General features: G+C 52.1%; 1 protein-coding gene across 2 annotated transcripts in view; it reads left to right on the top strand.

The window, feature by feature from the left end:
- LOC119951075 (coiled-coil and C2 domain-containing protein 2A-like) overlaps window positions 1-13,407 on the top strand; it is a 610,180-nt gene that overhangs the window by 578,082 nt on the left and 18,691 nt on the right. For both annotated transcript variants that reach the window (XM_038774117.1, XM_038774121.1), the window contains one exon: window positions 11,495-11,672. In XM_038774117.1, coding sequence (XP_038630045.1) covers window positions 11,495-11,672 — 178 coding nt within the window. The remainder of the gene's footprint in view (window positions 1-11,494; window positions 11,673-13,407) is intronic.

Genomic DNA, 13,407 nt, shown 5'->3' with positions numbered 1-13,407 from the left:
GGGGAGTTAGCTTTTATACCAGTGGGATTTCCATATTGATTGACCTTGCCACCCACCCATTGACATAATAGAATTTCTGCCATTCAATGACAGGAACCACATTTGATTATACATATGATTAGCAGGCCTTCCCATTGCACCATTGCTCCACATAGAACCGTACATCAGTACAAGCAGTACACATAGTCAATTGGGCCACCACCCTGTTGCTCTCACAGTTCCGGCATTCTGCCTCCAGACACCATCCATTCCAAAACTGGAAAAGCAAGTCTGTTCTATTCCACTTTCAGCCTGGCAGCAGGCTGACCAAAATCTGCCTCGTGCTCCACTCCCAGCTGATAAGCAAAAAGGCAGCCAGTAACAAGTACGAGTCCCAGGCGTGGCAACTGCAGGCATGCACTCCTCTCTCTTCCCTGTAAGCAACTGGCAGCAGAAACAGGCTCCTTTTGCCCTCCATTCACCAGTTGTAACACCGTTCATCCTTGCCATAGTCCAGGCTTTAAAGTCTGAAAAAGATAGCCAGCAATAGAATAACATACCAGGGGCAATGCCCGGGACCGGCGGGCAAAAACGGCGCTGATGACTCAGGCGTCGGGGCCCGCTAAACAGCGCGTATTCTCCGGTCCCGAAAGGGCCTGCAGCGGAGTAACGTTTGTCGCGTCAGTTTCAGAGAGAGAGAGATGACAAACTGCGACCGCCGGTGGGTTGGGGGGGGGGGGGGGGGGGGGGGGGGGGGGGGGAAGAGAGAGAGAGAGAGAGATAACAAACTGCGAGTGCAGGTGGGTTGGGGGGGGGGGGGGGGAAGAGAGAGAGAGAAATGACAAGCTGCAAGTGCAGGTGGGTTGGGGTTGGGGGAGGGGTGGGAAGGGCAAGGATTACATGTTGTCTTCCCCAACACCACCCCCCCCACCCAACACCAACACCCTCACTCCCCCCTCACCCACCCAACACCAACACCCTCACTCCCCCCCTCACCCACCCAGCACCAACACCCTAACACCTCCCCAACCATTTCCACCCCACCTGAATGTACAACACCCCTCCATTGCACATCCACCTGCGACACAACGGGCCGGGCTCACACGGTTGCCGGTGGACGCGTGTCTATTGCAGGCCATGGAGGATGATGACGTCACGCACTGCGATGAGCTCCTGGCTCCACATCGTTGTACAATGTCTGACCCATGGCCACATTACTACCATCCTTCCGGACCATCCCTGCATGCGGCCGTCACACTGCAGCGCACGGTCCCATCCTCTGCCCGGAGGGATTGAGAGGGTGGGCCAGGTGAAGGGGGGGCACACTCACCTGAGGCCGACATCAGACCCCTCCTCACACACTGGCGCTCAACCTACATGACACCCCCGCATGCTTCGGACAGAACACAAAGGCAGCTTCTGTAGGTGTGTAAGTGATTTTAATAACAGAAAGTCCATACATGTGCCCTAGCCCCTGAAACTAGTCTGTGCCCTTCACCCGTGCCAACTTACTACGTGTCTTTTTTTTGGTCTTACGGGCCCTTTTACTACGCCTAGGTGGTTCCCCAGACAGTACAGCAGGACTGGAGGTGGACTCCTGCGATTCATGCCCTGTGACTCGGGATCCCTTTAGTGGACGTTTCCTGGGGCGGCCCGGCCTAGATGGGCTAGGCTGCGGCTCGGGCGACTGGGATTCGAGCTGCCAGTCTGTCCTACCCGCTGCCCACCAGATGCACCTGGGACGGAAGGGGGGGAGTCCGAAGTGACGCGGTGTTCCGGGACGTCCCCTACAGGGGGACCCGGGACAGAGCCCAGCACCTCCTCCTCCCTCGGGGTGCCCGATAGCCCCTGGGCATCTACATGGGTCGGGGGTGCGAACGGTCCGGCCATCCGACGCTCCCCCGACACCTGGCGCTGCCAGTCCTGGAGGCCCGTGCTGGTATCGACAAGGGTCCTCAGATCTGCAGCCATGGAGCTCAGGGAGTTGGCCATCCCTGTTTGGATTTTGGCAACGCCGGCGAGCTGATGGACAATGGCACCGATGCCCTCAGCGATGGCTTGCTGAGGCTGGGCCATTGCCTGCAGAGACTGCGCCATGGCCTGCTGAGACAGGGCCATAACTTTGAGCCCCTCTGCCATCTGCCGCTGGGTCTGGCTCATGGCTTCCTGTGAGAGGGAAGCCACGTCCTGGGCCACAGACGCCGCCTGCATGGGCAGCCCCAGACCTTGCATACTGCGACCCATGTCGGACACCGTTGCACCCATTGCCTCCACCGCGGACGCCACCCGTGCGGTTTCGGCCTGGGTGGCACACATGACCGGCATGACTCCCAGCTCCTGGACACAGGTGGACTCCTCCACCTGCGTCTGCAGCCGCTGCAAGCCGGCCGTCACCCTCTTCCTTCGATCCAGGTTTGGTGAATGCATCGGGTCTATGGGTGGGTGTGTTAACTCCAGGAACCCGGAACCCGTCTGGGCGGCAGATGTTTGCTTGGGCCAGGATGCCCTCCGACCTCCCGGCCCCTCTGCTGCTCCTACCTCCGCCTGCTGTACTGGGACGACAGTGTTGTGCGCACCAGCAAGTGAACCAGAAGACTCATCACTAAATAGCCCAGCCGGGGTGAGTGTCTTTGCGATGGTGGAGGGTGTTGGAGACAGCTGTGGCGTTGTGATGTGCGCATCCTCAGAGTCCGAGTCCATGGTCCCCTGGTGTTCACCCATCCGCTCAGTGAGTCCCGTCTCATGGGTGGCAGTGTCCTGGCTAGGGGTGTCCAGGCTCAGGTGCGAGGAGGCCTCTGGCTTGCAACGCCCGCAGGATGCCCCAGGGCGGCCACGGGAGAGGGAGGGACCCGGCCCCTCTGGCCTGCCACGCCTCCAGGCTCTTATCACCCCCCCCCCCAACCACCCCAACCCACCGGCACTCGTAGTTAGTCATTTCTCTATCTCTCTTCCCCCCCCCCCCCCACCCCCCCCCCCCAACCCCCCCAACCCCAACCCACCGGCACTCGCAGTTAGTCATTTCTCTCTCTCTCTTCCCAAACCCCCCCCCCCCAACCCCAACCCACCGGCACTTGCAGTTAGTAATTTCTCTCTCTCTCTTCCCCCCCCCCCCCCCCCCCCAACCCCAACCCACCGGCACTCACAGTTAGTCATTTCTCTCTATCTCTTCCCCCCCCCCCCCCCCCAACCCCAACCCACCGGCACTCGAAGTTAGTCATTTCTCTCTCTCTCTCTCCAAACCCCCAACCCCAACCCACCGGCACTCGAAGTTGGTCATTTCTCTCTCTCTCTCTCTCTCTTCCCACCCCCCCCCCCCCCCCCCCATCCCACCGGCACTCGCATTTAGTAATTTCTCTTTCTCCCCGGCCTGTCACCCACCTCCACGCTGAACGGCGTCAACCATCAGCAATGGTTGACGCCGTTAAATACCAACTTTGATTTTCGCCGACGTGACCCGTGGCCACATCGGCGGGACTTCGGCCCATCCGGGCCGGAGAATAACGAAAGCTCATAAAACCGTGGCATCCCGCTGGCGCCAGCCATTCCCCGAATCGGGCGGCGGGATTTGCAGAATGCTAACTTATGGCGGGTGGGAGAATTCAGGAAGTGGCGGGAGTGGGATTCTCGGCGGCCCCGGGCGATTCTCCGACCCTGCGTGGTGTCGGAGAATTTCGCCCCTGGTCTGGAAGCAGGATAACAGCCAGAAGCCGTAGGAGCTCAGAGAAAGATTCCCCTCCAACACCAAAGCTACTCGGGTGACTAGGAGGCGGAGCTCCCTCCTAATTGGAGGGGCTTCCCTCATAATATAAACCCCAACCTGGAAGGAGTTCGTGGAAGGAAACCCTACTGGGAGTGGAGCGTGAAGAGGAGTGGTATAGTGTAACTAGTGTGGTATAAAGTGAGTTGCACCCTGACAGCCTGGCCTCTCATGGAGTCTTTGCCTTTACAACACTGGCGATGAGGATCAAGTGGAGCTGCCGTAAGAGGCAAGGGCTGCAACCTCAGATTGTTTTTCAACCGCCTCGGGAGGCCGCTCTCCGACCAGCAGGCATGGCATACCTAGGTAAACTCAAGACTTTTGACAACGACTCGGACGATTTGGTCCAGTACGGCGGAAGACATCAACTTTTTTTCCCGCACGAACGCTAGAACCAGTGACGAGCGACAGACCGTCACCTTACTGATCACCGTTGGTGGACCGACTTATGCACTAATCAGGAACTTGACTTACCTAGACAGGCCGGCCGGTTTGCCATTTGCCACACTGATCGACCAGGTGGACCGTCACCTAAATCCACAGCCATCAATTATGGTCCAATGGTACCGGTTCCATATCACGTCACAGACGTTGGCGGAGTACACCGGGCAATACGTTTACGGGGACTTGCTGCACCTTGCGAGTTCGGAGCCACCCTGGCTGAATCGCTGTGGGACCGCTTCATTTGTGGACTTCGGGACCGGGAGACGCAGGATAAGCTGTTACTGGAGAACCCCCTGACCTTTGATAGGGCCGTTGACATAGCACTTGCTCAGGAAAACACCGACCGTGGGCTCCAGGAAGTCCAGGGTATGGCAGTCCTGAACACTAGCTGTCGCCGAGACCACCGGATGCTGGCTACAGGAAGTGAGGTGACAGGGACTTCCCAGGTTGGAAGCCACTGCAGCCGCGACTCACCCCGGAACAACTGTAGAGCTTCCCCGACCCAGCGTTCCTGGATCACAGATGCCAGCATCAAGCGGGAAACCAAGGCTTGGAATGAGGTGCTGGACAAATCGCGTGAGGACTCTGCCCCCCAGCAACGAACTAGTTGCCATTTCCCCGCAAGAGGCCGCATGCATTTCTTGGAGGACTTGGACGCTTACTACTGCTCTGTGTGGCTGGCCCCAGAACAGCACCAATCCAGGTGACACTGCTGTTAAAACGGACACCCCACCGAGATGGAACTGGACACGGGAGCGGCAGTTTTGGTATTCAGTCTACGCACGTTTGCTGCCATCCGAACAGGTCTTCAGCCACTAGAGCTTAGTGACATGGGGGCTCGACTGGCCACATATACCGGGGAGCCCATAGAAATAGAGGGCACCTCCCATGTGCCCCTGGCATACAGTGATCTGTCCGCATGCCTACTGTTGGTCCAAGGGAATGCGCCCAACCTATTGGGGCGTGATTGGCTGCATCACCTACATTTGGATTGGCACTCCTGTGGATCAGTTGGAATGCTGTCCAAGTTTCCTTCGGTTTTTGCTGAAGGCCTCGGTACCAATAAAGGAGCTCCGGCCACGATAAATGTGGAATAAAATGCCCATCCCTAGTATTTCCACGCCCGCCCTGTGCCGTACACATTTTGTGTCAAGGTAGACCAGGAATTTGACCGTTTGGAGTAGCTGGGGATTATTCACCCTGTCCACTATACCGATTGGGTCGCGCCCATGGTCCCCATGTTGATGCCGGACGGGTCGGTGTGGCTCTGTGGAGAGTATAAAATGACCCTGAACCGGGTATCCCACTTTGACCGTTATCCGGTCCCTCGGATCGAGGATCTCTACACCTGGCTCAGCGTGAGAAAAACACCCACTAAGCTAGACATGAGCCACTTGCAGCTGGCAATCAAACCAAGTTCCCGGAAATTCGTGCCGATCAATAGGAACACCCAATGCCAGGAAGGCGCCACCAGCAGCCCTGAGGCACCCTTGGGAGTGGCCCAGGAAGCCTTGGTCCCGTGTACAGATTGACTTTGCCGGCCCGTTTCAGGGAGCCACATTCCTTATAGTAGTGAATGCCCATTGAAAATGGCTGGAAGTAAACCAGGTCACCGGGTTGCTGGCGACCACTCGAGCAACAATGGGCAGACTAAGGGCTACTTTTAGCACACACGGACTACCAGAGATCCTGGTGTCTGACAATGAGGTGGCGTTCACGAGCCAGGAGTTCGCTTCGTTCATAGCTGTGAATGGCATCAGGTACATATGGACTACCGAACGAGGGGTACAAATGTTCAAGAAGCCATGAGAAAGTTGACCTCGGGATGTGGGAAACGCGGTTGGCAAGTTTTCTTTTCAATTATCGTATGAAGCCTCAATCCACAACAGGCAGAGTTACTCTTGGGGCACCGACTCTGGATGCGTCTCAGCCTTGTCCTCTCCGATGTCGGGGCGCAGGTCCATCAGCAACAGAGCCGCTCAAAGACAGACTCTCATCGTCGCCCACGGGCGCGCACCTTCATGACAGATGACGCAGTTTATGTGAGGAACTTCGGGACCAGAGTCACATGGGACAGTTTTCCATGTGATGGGGCCAGTCTCCTACACAGTCTAGTGCAGGGGGCAGAGACACACCGCCACCTGGGCCACTTACGACAATGTGACCAGGAATCACTGGCACATGGCTCGGAGACCCCATGCAGGACCTGGAGACTAACCCCTGGAGGGCCAAGGAGGAGCCCCGAGATCAGTGGGGAACCTGCACCGTTTTGCCTCCTGTTGACCTTTGAGGCAACGGGGGACGTGTGGCGCCCATGGACCCAGTCAGCAACGGCGTAGACAATGAGTCGGGTCCCGATATGGACATTGGGCCGCCTGGCAATAAAAGCCAGCACCACTTGTACCAGCAGCTTTACCGGTTGGACCATGCTAGCTGCGACGTTCTTCGCGAAAGCAGCGGTCCCCAGTATGCTACACTCCTCCAGGACTGGCTGTACGGCCCCTGGAACTCCGCCCACAATCCAAGCAGCTATTGGACCCCTGCCTGAGGACATGGACATATCTCTGGACCTGGAGGGGTGGGGGGCAGGGACAGAGCTGTACAGCATCCGCTTCCCCTCCTACAAATATTATACGTTTATCAACAACTCAAGATTACAAAAGAATAAGCAGCCTGCTAAAAACAGTCAAGCAAATCCGTAATATGCGACAAGGCTCCAAAAATACCCAAATTCACCAGCTCCCAAGCCACTACACAAACACCACAACTGCCCCCCCCACCTCCCATCCTCAACAGTAGCCCCACATGAATGAAATTAAAATCGCTTATTGTCGCAAGTAGGCTTCAAATGAAGTTACTGTGAAAAGCCCCTAGTCGCCACATTCCGGCGCCTGTTCGGGGAGGCTGGTACGGGAATTGAACCGTGCTGCTGGCCTGCCTTGGTCTGCTTTCAAAGCCAGCGATTTAGCCCTGTGCTAAACAGCCCCTGCCATCTGCGGAAAGGCGCCCAAACGAGCAGCACAGACCATCGGAATAGGATACACCAATGTCCTGCCATAATGGCAGCCCCACATTGGTGGAAAGGCACCCAAACGAGCAGCACAGACCACCGGAAAAGGAGACACTGGTGCAGGGCATGGTGTGAGTGAGGAAGAGAAGACATAGAGGGGGCACAGTCCAACCCAAAACAGTTCCTTTAAACAAACCACCAGTTGCAAAGTCAGCATACGGCCACTTTGCCCTCCCCCCCCCCCCCCCCCCCCCCCCCCCGCCCCGCAAAATACAGAGCAACCACAAAAAACCTCAACAAATAATTAGGTACAAGGCAAAGCAACCAGCACTCAAGCAAGCGCACGCTCCCCCGTCTCCAGCAACAGCCCCATGTCAGTGAAGAAGGGCTCACAAGCGGCTCAGTCCATTGGAAAAGGACAGGCAGCACACGGTTCAAAAGAGAGAGTGAGAGAGTGAGTGAGAGAGTGCGAGAGAACACCCTTTTCCCTTACTAGCACCAGATAGGACCCCTCAACCCCCAGTGCACAGAAGCAGGAAGACTGCAACTGGCGAGCCCCCAGCGGCTCGGCCCAATATAACAATAAACAACCAAATAGTAACCATACAATCCCCCAACTATAAAACAAAACCAACATCAATTCAAGCAGTGCACGTAGTCAATTGGGCCAACCCCCTGCTGCTCTCATAGTTCTGACATCCGGTCTCCAGACACCATCCAGTCCAAAACTGCAAAAGTGAATTCATTCTACTCCACTTTCAGCCCGGCAGCAGGCCAACCAAAATCCACAACCTGCTCCATTCCCAGCCGGGAAGCAGAAAGGCAGCCAGTAACAAGCATGGGTTCCAGGCATGGCAACTGCAGGCAAGCACACTCCTCTCTCTCCCCTGCAAGCAACTGGCAGCAGCAACAGGCACCTCTTGCCTCCATTCAACTGGTTGTAGCACAGTTCTCCCTTACCACTGCCCAGGCTTCAAAGTCCAGAAAAGGAAGCTAGCATACCGAATAACACACCAGGTCCAGAAGCAGCAGGAGTTCAAGACAGATTAATCTCCCAACACCTCAGTGTATGTGCTGCCCATGTGATCAGTGGGCGGAGCACCCTGCTAATTGGTGGAGCTCTCCTCGGAATATAAACCTCGACCTGGAGACAGTTCGGTGAAGGATATATATTTTAGTTTATTGACAGTATCAAAATACAGAATTGGACACCAATCGCAGCGGCAGACAATCCAGATCACACTCACCATCTCACCCCCTCTCCCACGACTTACTACAGCGGGAAGGCACACCCGCCCAGCCTACGAGAAACGACCAGTCCAACATGGAGCACAGCGGAGGAGAGAGAGAAAAACATTCCACCCCTCCTTCTGCAGACTCGCAACTGTCTTTCAAGAGCATTCATGACTACTCTGAATGTTCATTAGTCCAACACTGTGGGATAAGGTCCCTGTTTCAGTGGAATTGGGGCCTGTTTCAACTCAGCATTGAGTTCAAATGACTCTGCTGAGTTCAGGGTTCCCACATGTGAGAGACAACAGATGAACTCTGCATGGGAGGAAGTCTCCAGGATGGTCTGTGCCCAGGGCCTCCACCAGAGGACTTGCCTGCAATGCTGGGAGCAGATATCCATGGTAAGTGAGCACTCAACTGCTCACACTCACCTCACTGAATGGTACAGTGGACATGGCCTCAGTGGCAATGAGATAAGGTGATGCTTCATACCCCCATTGCAATACATCCACTCTGCAGATGGAAAGGCCACTGTGGGTCCTTGAAAGAACTGAAATGTTATCCGGGAGTGGAGTGGGGGAGAGGGGACCCTCATGGCAGGAGTCCTCCCATTCCCACCAGCAAAACTCTGAACAAGCTCAGATGTGGTAGCTACCCTGAGAACTTGGAACCAGATGAGGCAGCACTTCAGTCTGACTGAAATGTCCAACATGACCCCCATCTGAGACAACCATAGGTTTGCCCCAGCCACGCTTGCGCCACTATTAAGAGGTGGAGACAGGACGGGGACACTGACGGTTAGGGACTTTTACACGGAAGCCAGACCTTAGAGGAACTGATAGAGAGACTGGAACTACCAAACAGGAACAAACTGTGACATCTGCAGGTCAAGAACTTTCTCCGCAAGGAGACAACCGCTTACTCATGGACCCTGAGAAGCAAGGCTAAACCTCATGCAGCTGAAAGTGATGCACAGAGCACACCTGACAAGAATTCAAATGAGCAGGTTCTTCCCAGAGGTGGAGGGAAAATGTGAACGGTGCCAGGTAGGCCCGGCCAACCACACTCCCTTGTTCTGGGCATGTCCCAGACTTGTTGGGTTCCGTGCCACCTTCTTCGAGGCAATTTCCAAGGTTGTAGGGATGAGGGTGGAGCTGTGGCCAACAGTGGCAGTCTTCAGGCTATCGGACCAACCAGAACTATTCTTGGGGAAGAGTGCCGATGCCCTTGCCTTTGCTTCCCTAATTGCCCGCCGGAGAATCCTGCTCGGCTGGTGATCAGCAGCACCACCCACAGCTGCAGACAAGCTGGTAGACCTATTGGAATTTCTCTACCTAGAGAAGATCAGGTTCACCATCTGAGGGTCAGAAGATGGCTTCCATAAAGCGTTGAGGTCATTCAGCAGCTTGTTCCAGGACCTGTTCGAAGCCAACACCCAATAGAATAGGGGGAAGGGGAAGGAATACCCGGGAGCCACCGCGACTGAAGGGAAGCGAGGGGAGAGGCTGGAGGAAAAGGAGGGGCAGGCCGGAAAACGACCGATATAGAGGCCAGGGGGCCTAGAACAAGGACACAAAAAAGGAACCCCCAAACAAATGCTGAAAACAGGATAGGGAGAGGGGAGAAGATAGGGGAGGAAGCCAAATGGCAAAAGGAGGGAAGGGCACCGTTCACATGTAAATAGCAGATCAGTGTACAGTAAAGGACCCAGCAATGGACCCTGAAGCAACAAGTGAAGGCAGGGCGAGACCAAGGGGGAGTGGAGTCAGGATCAGCACAGAGGAAAATGACTTGTACATTGGAACCAACACATTTATCCTTACCAAATTTATAGTGTATAAAATGTAAAAACTCAATTCAACATTTTTTAAAAAAGAAACTGCATATAATCTGTTTGTGTTAGAACTGTGAAGTTTGAAAGTTTAAATATTATTTTCTTTTTTGTTTGAATAAAGTTTTGTTTGTAAAATAACCAAGCCCAATTTCTTATATCTTATATCACCACTCCTAATTATTTTTTACACAGTCTTATAACCTAAATACGCTACGTGTCTGGTTCAGTATCTTAACCTTTGTTGAGGGCTGACCAGGCATCTGTACCAACTAGCATGGGGTAGCACTGCAGTATGACTATTTAACATATGGAGGTCAGTCTCCCGAGAGAGGTGGAGCCTCCTTCAGCACTGCATCGCTGACATGTTGAGGCAGTTGGATCGTTGTCTGTACACTCTGGCAGCAGAATAATGATGTCTTCTGTGACCTCCTTCCGCCTTGCACTTCTTACTGGCCCTGCACCCCTGTGCCTGCACTCTCCTCCCACAGGCCACTCCTTTGGGCCCTGCCTGCGGGCACCTAGTTTCCTCTCCCTTCTGCTGCTGCCTTCCGACTCAAAGGAGTAGACAATCCCCATTACCAGAGAGGCAGAAACTGCCTGGAAGGCTCCACAGAGTATAAATCCTCCAGGAGCCTCGTAAAAACCAATGGGTCCTGAGATTAAGACTAGCAACGCAAAGACTGATATTAAAAACAGAGATAAAGCCGTCAAGTTTCGCAAGGCAACTGGCAGCAAACTCTCACCTAAACTCCTCACTACAGACAATGGCCATACTGCGGATCTATTCTTCTGCCCTTAGATGACATGATGAAAAGGAATATTGTCCACCTGCCTATTTTGTCCATGTGCTGCGTGCAAAATTGCATTGGACACCATAAAATTTTGCTTCATTGTCTTTCCATTAACGATAATTGTTTATTTATTTTTTGTCGGACGCACAAGGGACTCAAGCACACCCAATAACCATAATATTGCCAGATGACACTGGGATGCATGCCTGATGTCTTCTCATGCAATTTCACATGTAAAACTCTAGGCTGGGTGAAATGTCTTTGTTTAACACATTGCTGGAACATGAAATGTTTTGCTGTTTGATTTAGTTGATGCCGAGACCATTTAATATTATTAAAGTTGCTTTGCATGCCATTTGCCATATAAATTAAGTTAAAACAATAAATATTTCTGGTTGCTACTTTCAAGACATGTTTGATCACATGTTTTATTCCCTGTGATTTAGAATTGAATGGACATTGAAAAGCAAAATTATGGATTGGCGAGCTCAACGCCCCACTCGATGGAACCGTTACTGTACTGGAGTGTTTCAAAGATTTCTCCCTGTACTAGAACAAAACCTTGGTCAATCAGTAAGTGAAGAACAGAGCACAGCATTAGAGAGTTTGTTGAAAGATTTCAAGGTTTGTGCTGACTCTTTTTCGAACATACATTATGTTTTCAATTAAGATTATTCTCATATTTGACTTGCCAAAATTTTGATGTGATACAACAACATATTTACATAGTGTCTTTAACATAATGAAATGTCCCAAGGTGTTTTGCAAGTGTATTATTAAACGAGGTATGACACAGAGCCATATAAGGAGATAATAGGTCTCATGAGCTTGGTCAAAGAGGTAGTTTTCAAAATGTGTCTTGTATAAGGAAACCGAAATAGGAAGGTGCAGTGGTATGCCGGGGGAATTTCAAAGTTTAAGGTCCAGGCAACTGAAGCACGGACACCAATGGTGGTGCAAGTATGATTGGGAATGCACAACAGGCTCAACTATCTCAGAGGATTGTGAGGTTGGAGGAGATTACAGAAATTGGGAGGGGCACGACCAGGGAGGGAATTGAAAACAAATAAAAATTTGGGAGCCAACTTAGGCCAATGGGCATCGGGATGATAGGAGAATGGGACTTGATGCGAGTTAAGAAACTTATTTTGAATGGCCTCAAGTTGACGGAAACCAGCCAGATGTGTTTTGGAATTGTGAAGTCTAGTCATAACAAATGCATGGATGAGGGTTTCAGTAGCAGATAAGCTGGGACAAAGGCAATGTCAAGCAATGTTGTGGAGTGGAAATAGACAGTATTAGAAATGGCATGAATATGAGGTTGAAAACTCACCTCAGGATCAAATTACACCAAAGTTGTGAACAGGCTACTTAATCACAGTGTGTTGCCAAGGAGAGGGATGGAATTGATCTTCAGGGCACAGATATTCCATGTTGCACAAAATTAATTATAGGTAAAATGTTTTTGAATATGGATGCTAATTTTATATCCATTAAGCTGAAGAATTCCAACAGCAGGTCAGCTTCTTCCCCACTGTTACAAGATTACTAAACGACCCTCTTATGGACTGAACTCATTAACACTGCACCCCTGTCTGCTTCACTCGATGCCGGTGTTATCTAAGTACATTGTTTACCTTGTGTTGCCCTTTTATGTATTATCTCTTATTTCCTTTTCTTTTCATGTACTTAATGATCTGTTGCTGCTCGCAGAAAAATACTTTTCACTGTACCTCGGTACAGGTGACAATAAACAAATCCAACCCAATCCAACATTAAAAATGAAACTGAATCTTTTTTAGTTAATCATTAGTATTTATTTGGATGCAAAATAAAACCTTGCTATTCAACCCCTTCAATACATCTCAGGCCCAACTTGCTAAGAACATACACCGCACCTGTATGGCATTTTCCCATTACCAGTCATCTTGTGACTCCTGTGTGTGATTGTTAATTTGTGCCAAATTTTGGTAAGTTTTGTGCTGAAATCCAATCCAAGATTTTTTAACACAAAAGTCTGGTTCTGGGCAATTACTGCAAACTGTGGCTAAATTGGTAACATTTTTGGCTCTGAGACTGCAAACTTTGGGATCAAGTTCTGTTTCAGGGACTTGAGCACAACATTCCAGCTACTGTACAATTGATGGTGTAGCCTTTCAGGTAAAATGTTAAACCAAGGCCATCTACCTTTTCTGGTGGATGTTAAACAATCGCAATTTAATGGCCGTGTTGTGCTTAAGCAAGAGTGCAAAGAGGCCATTAAATCGTGGGAGAGGCCAGAATCGAGAGCCACAATCCGGCGCCAATCCGTTTGTGATTGAATTTTTTCTGAATGCAAGTTTATGACAATCTACTACTG

The sequence above is a fragment of the Scyliorhinus canicula genome, chromosome 16, assembly GCF_902713615.1.
Source record: "Scyliorhinus canicula chromosome 16, sScyCan1.1, whole genome shotgun sequence".
NCBI classification, from domain to species: domain Eukaryota; kingdom Metazoa; phylum Chordata; class Chondrichthyes; order Carcharhiniformes; family Scyliorhinidae; genus Scyliorhinus; species Scyliorhinus canicula.
Note: the sequence above shows the minus strand (reverse complement) of the source record. Positions and strands in the feature narration are given on the sequence as shown.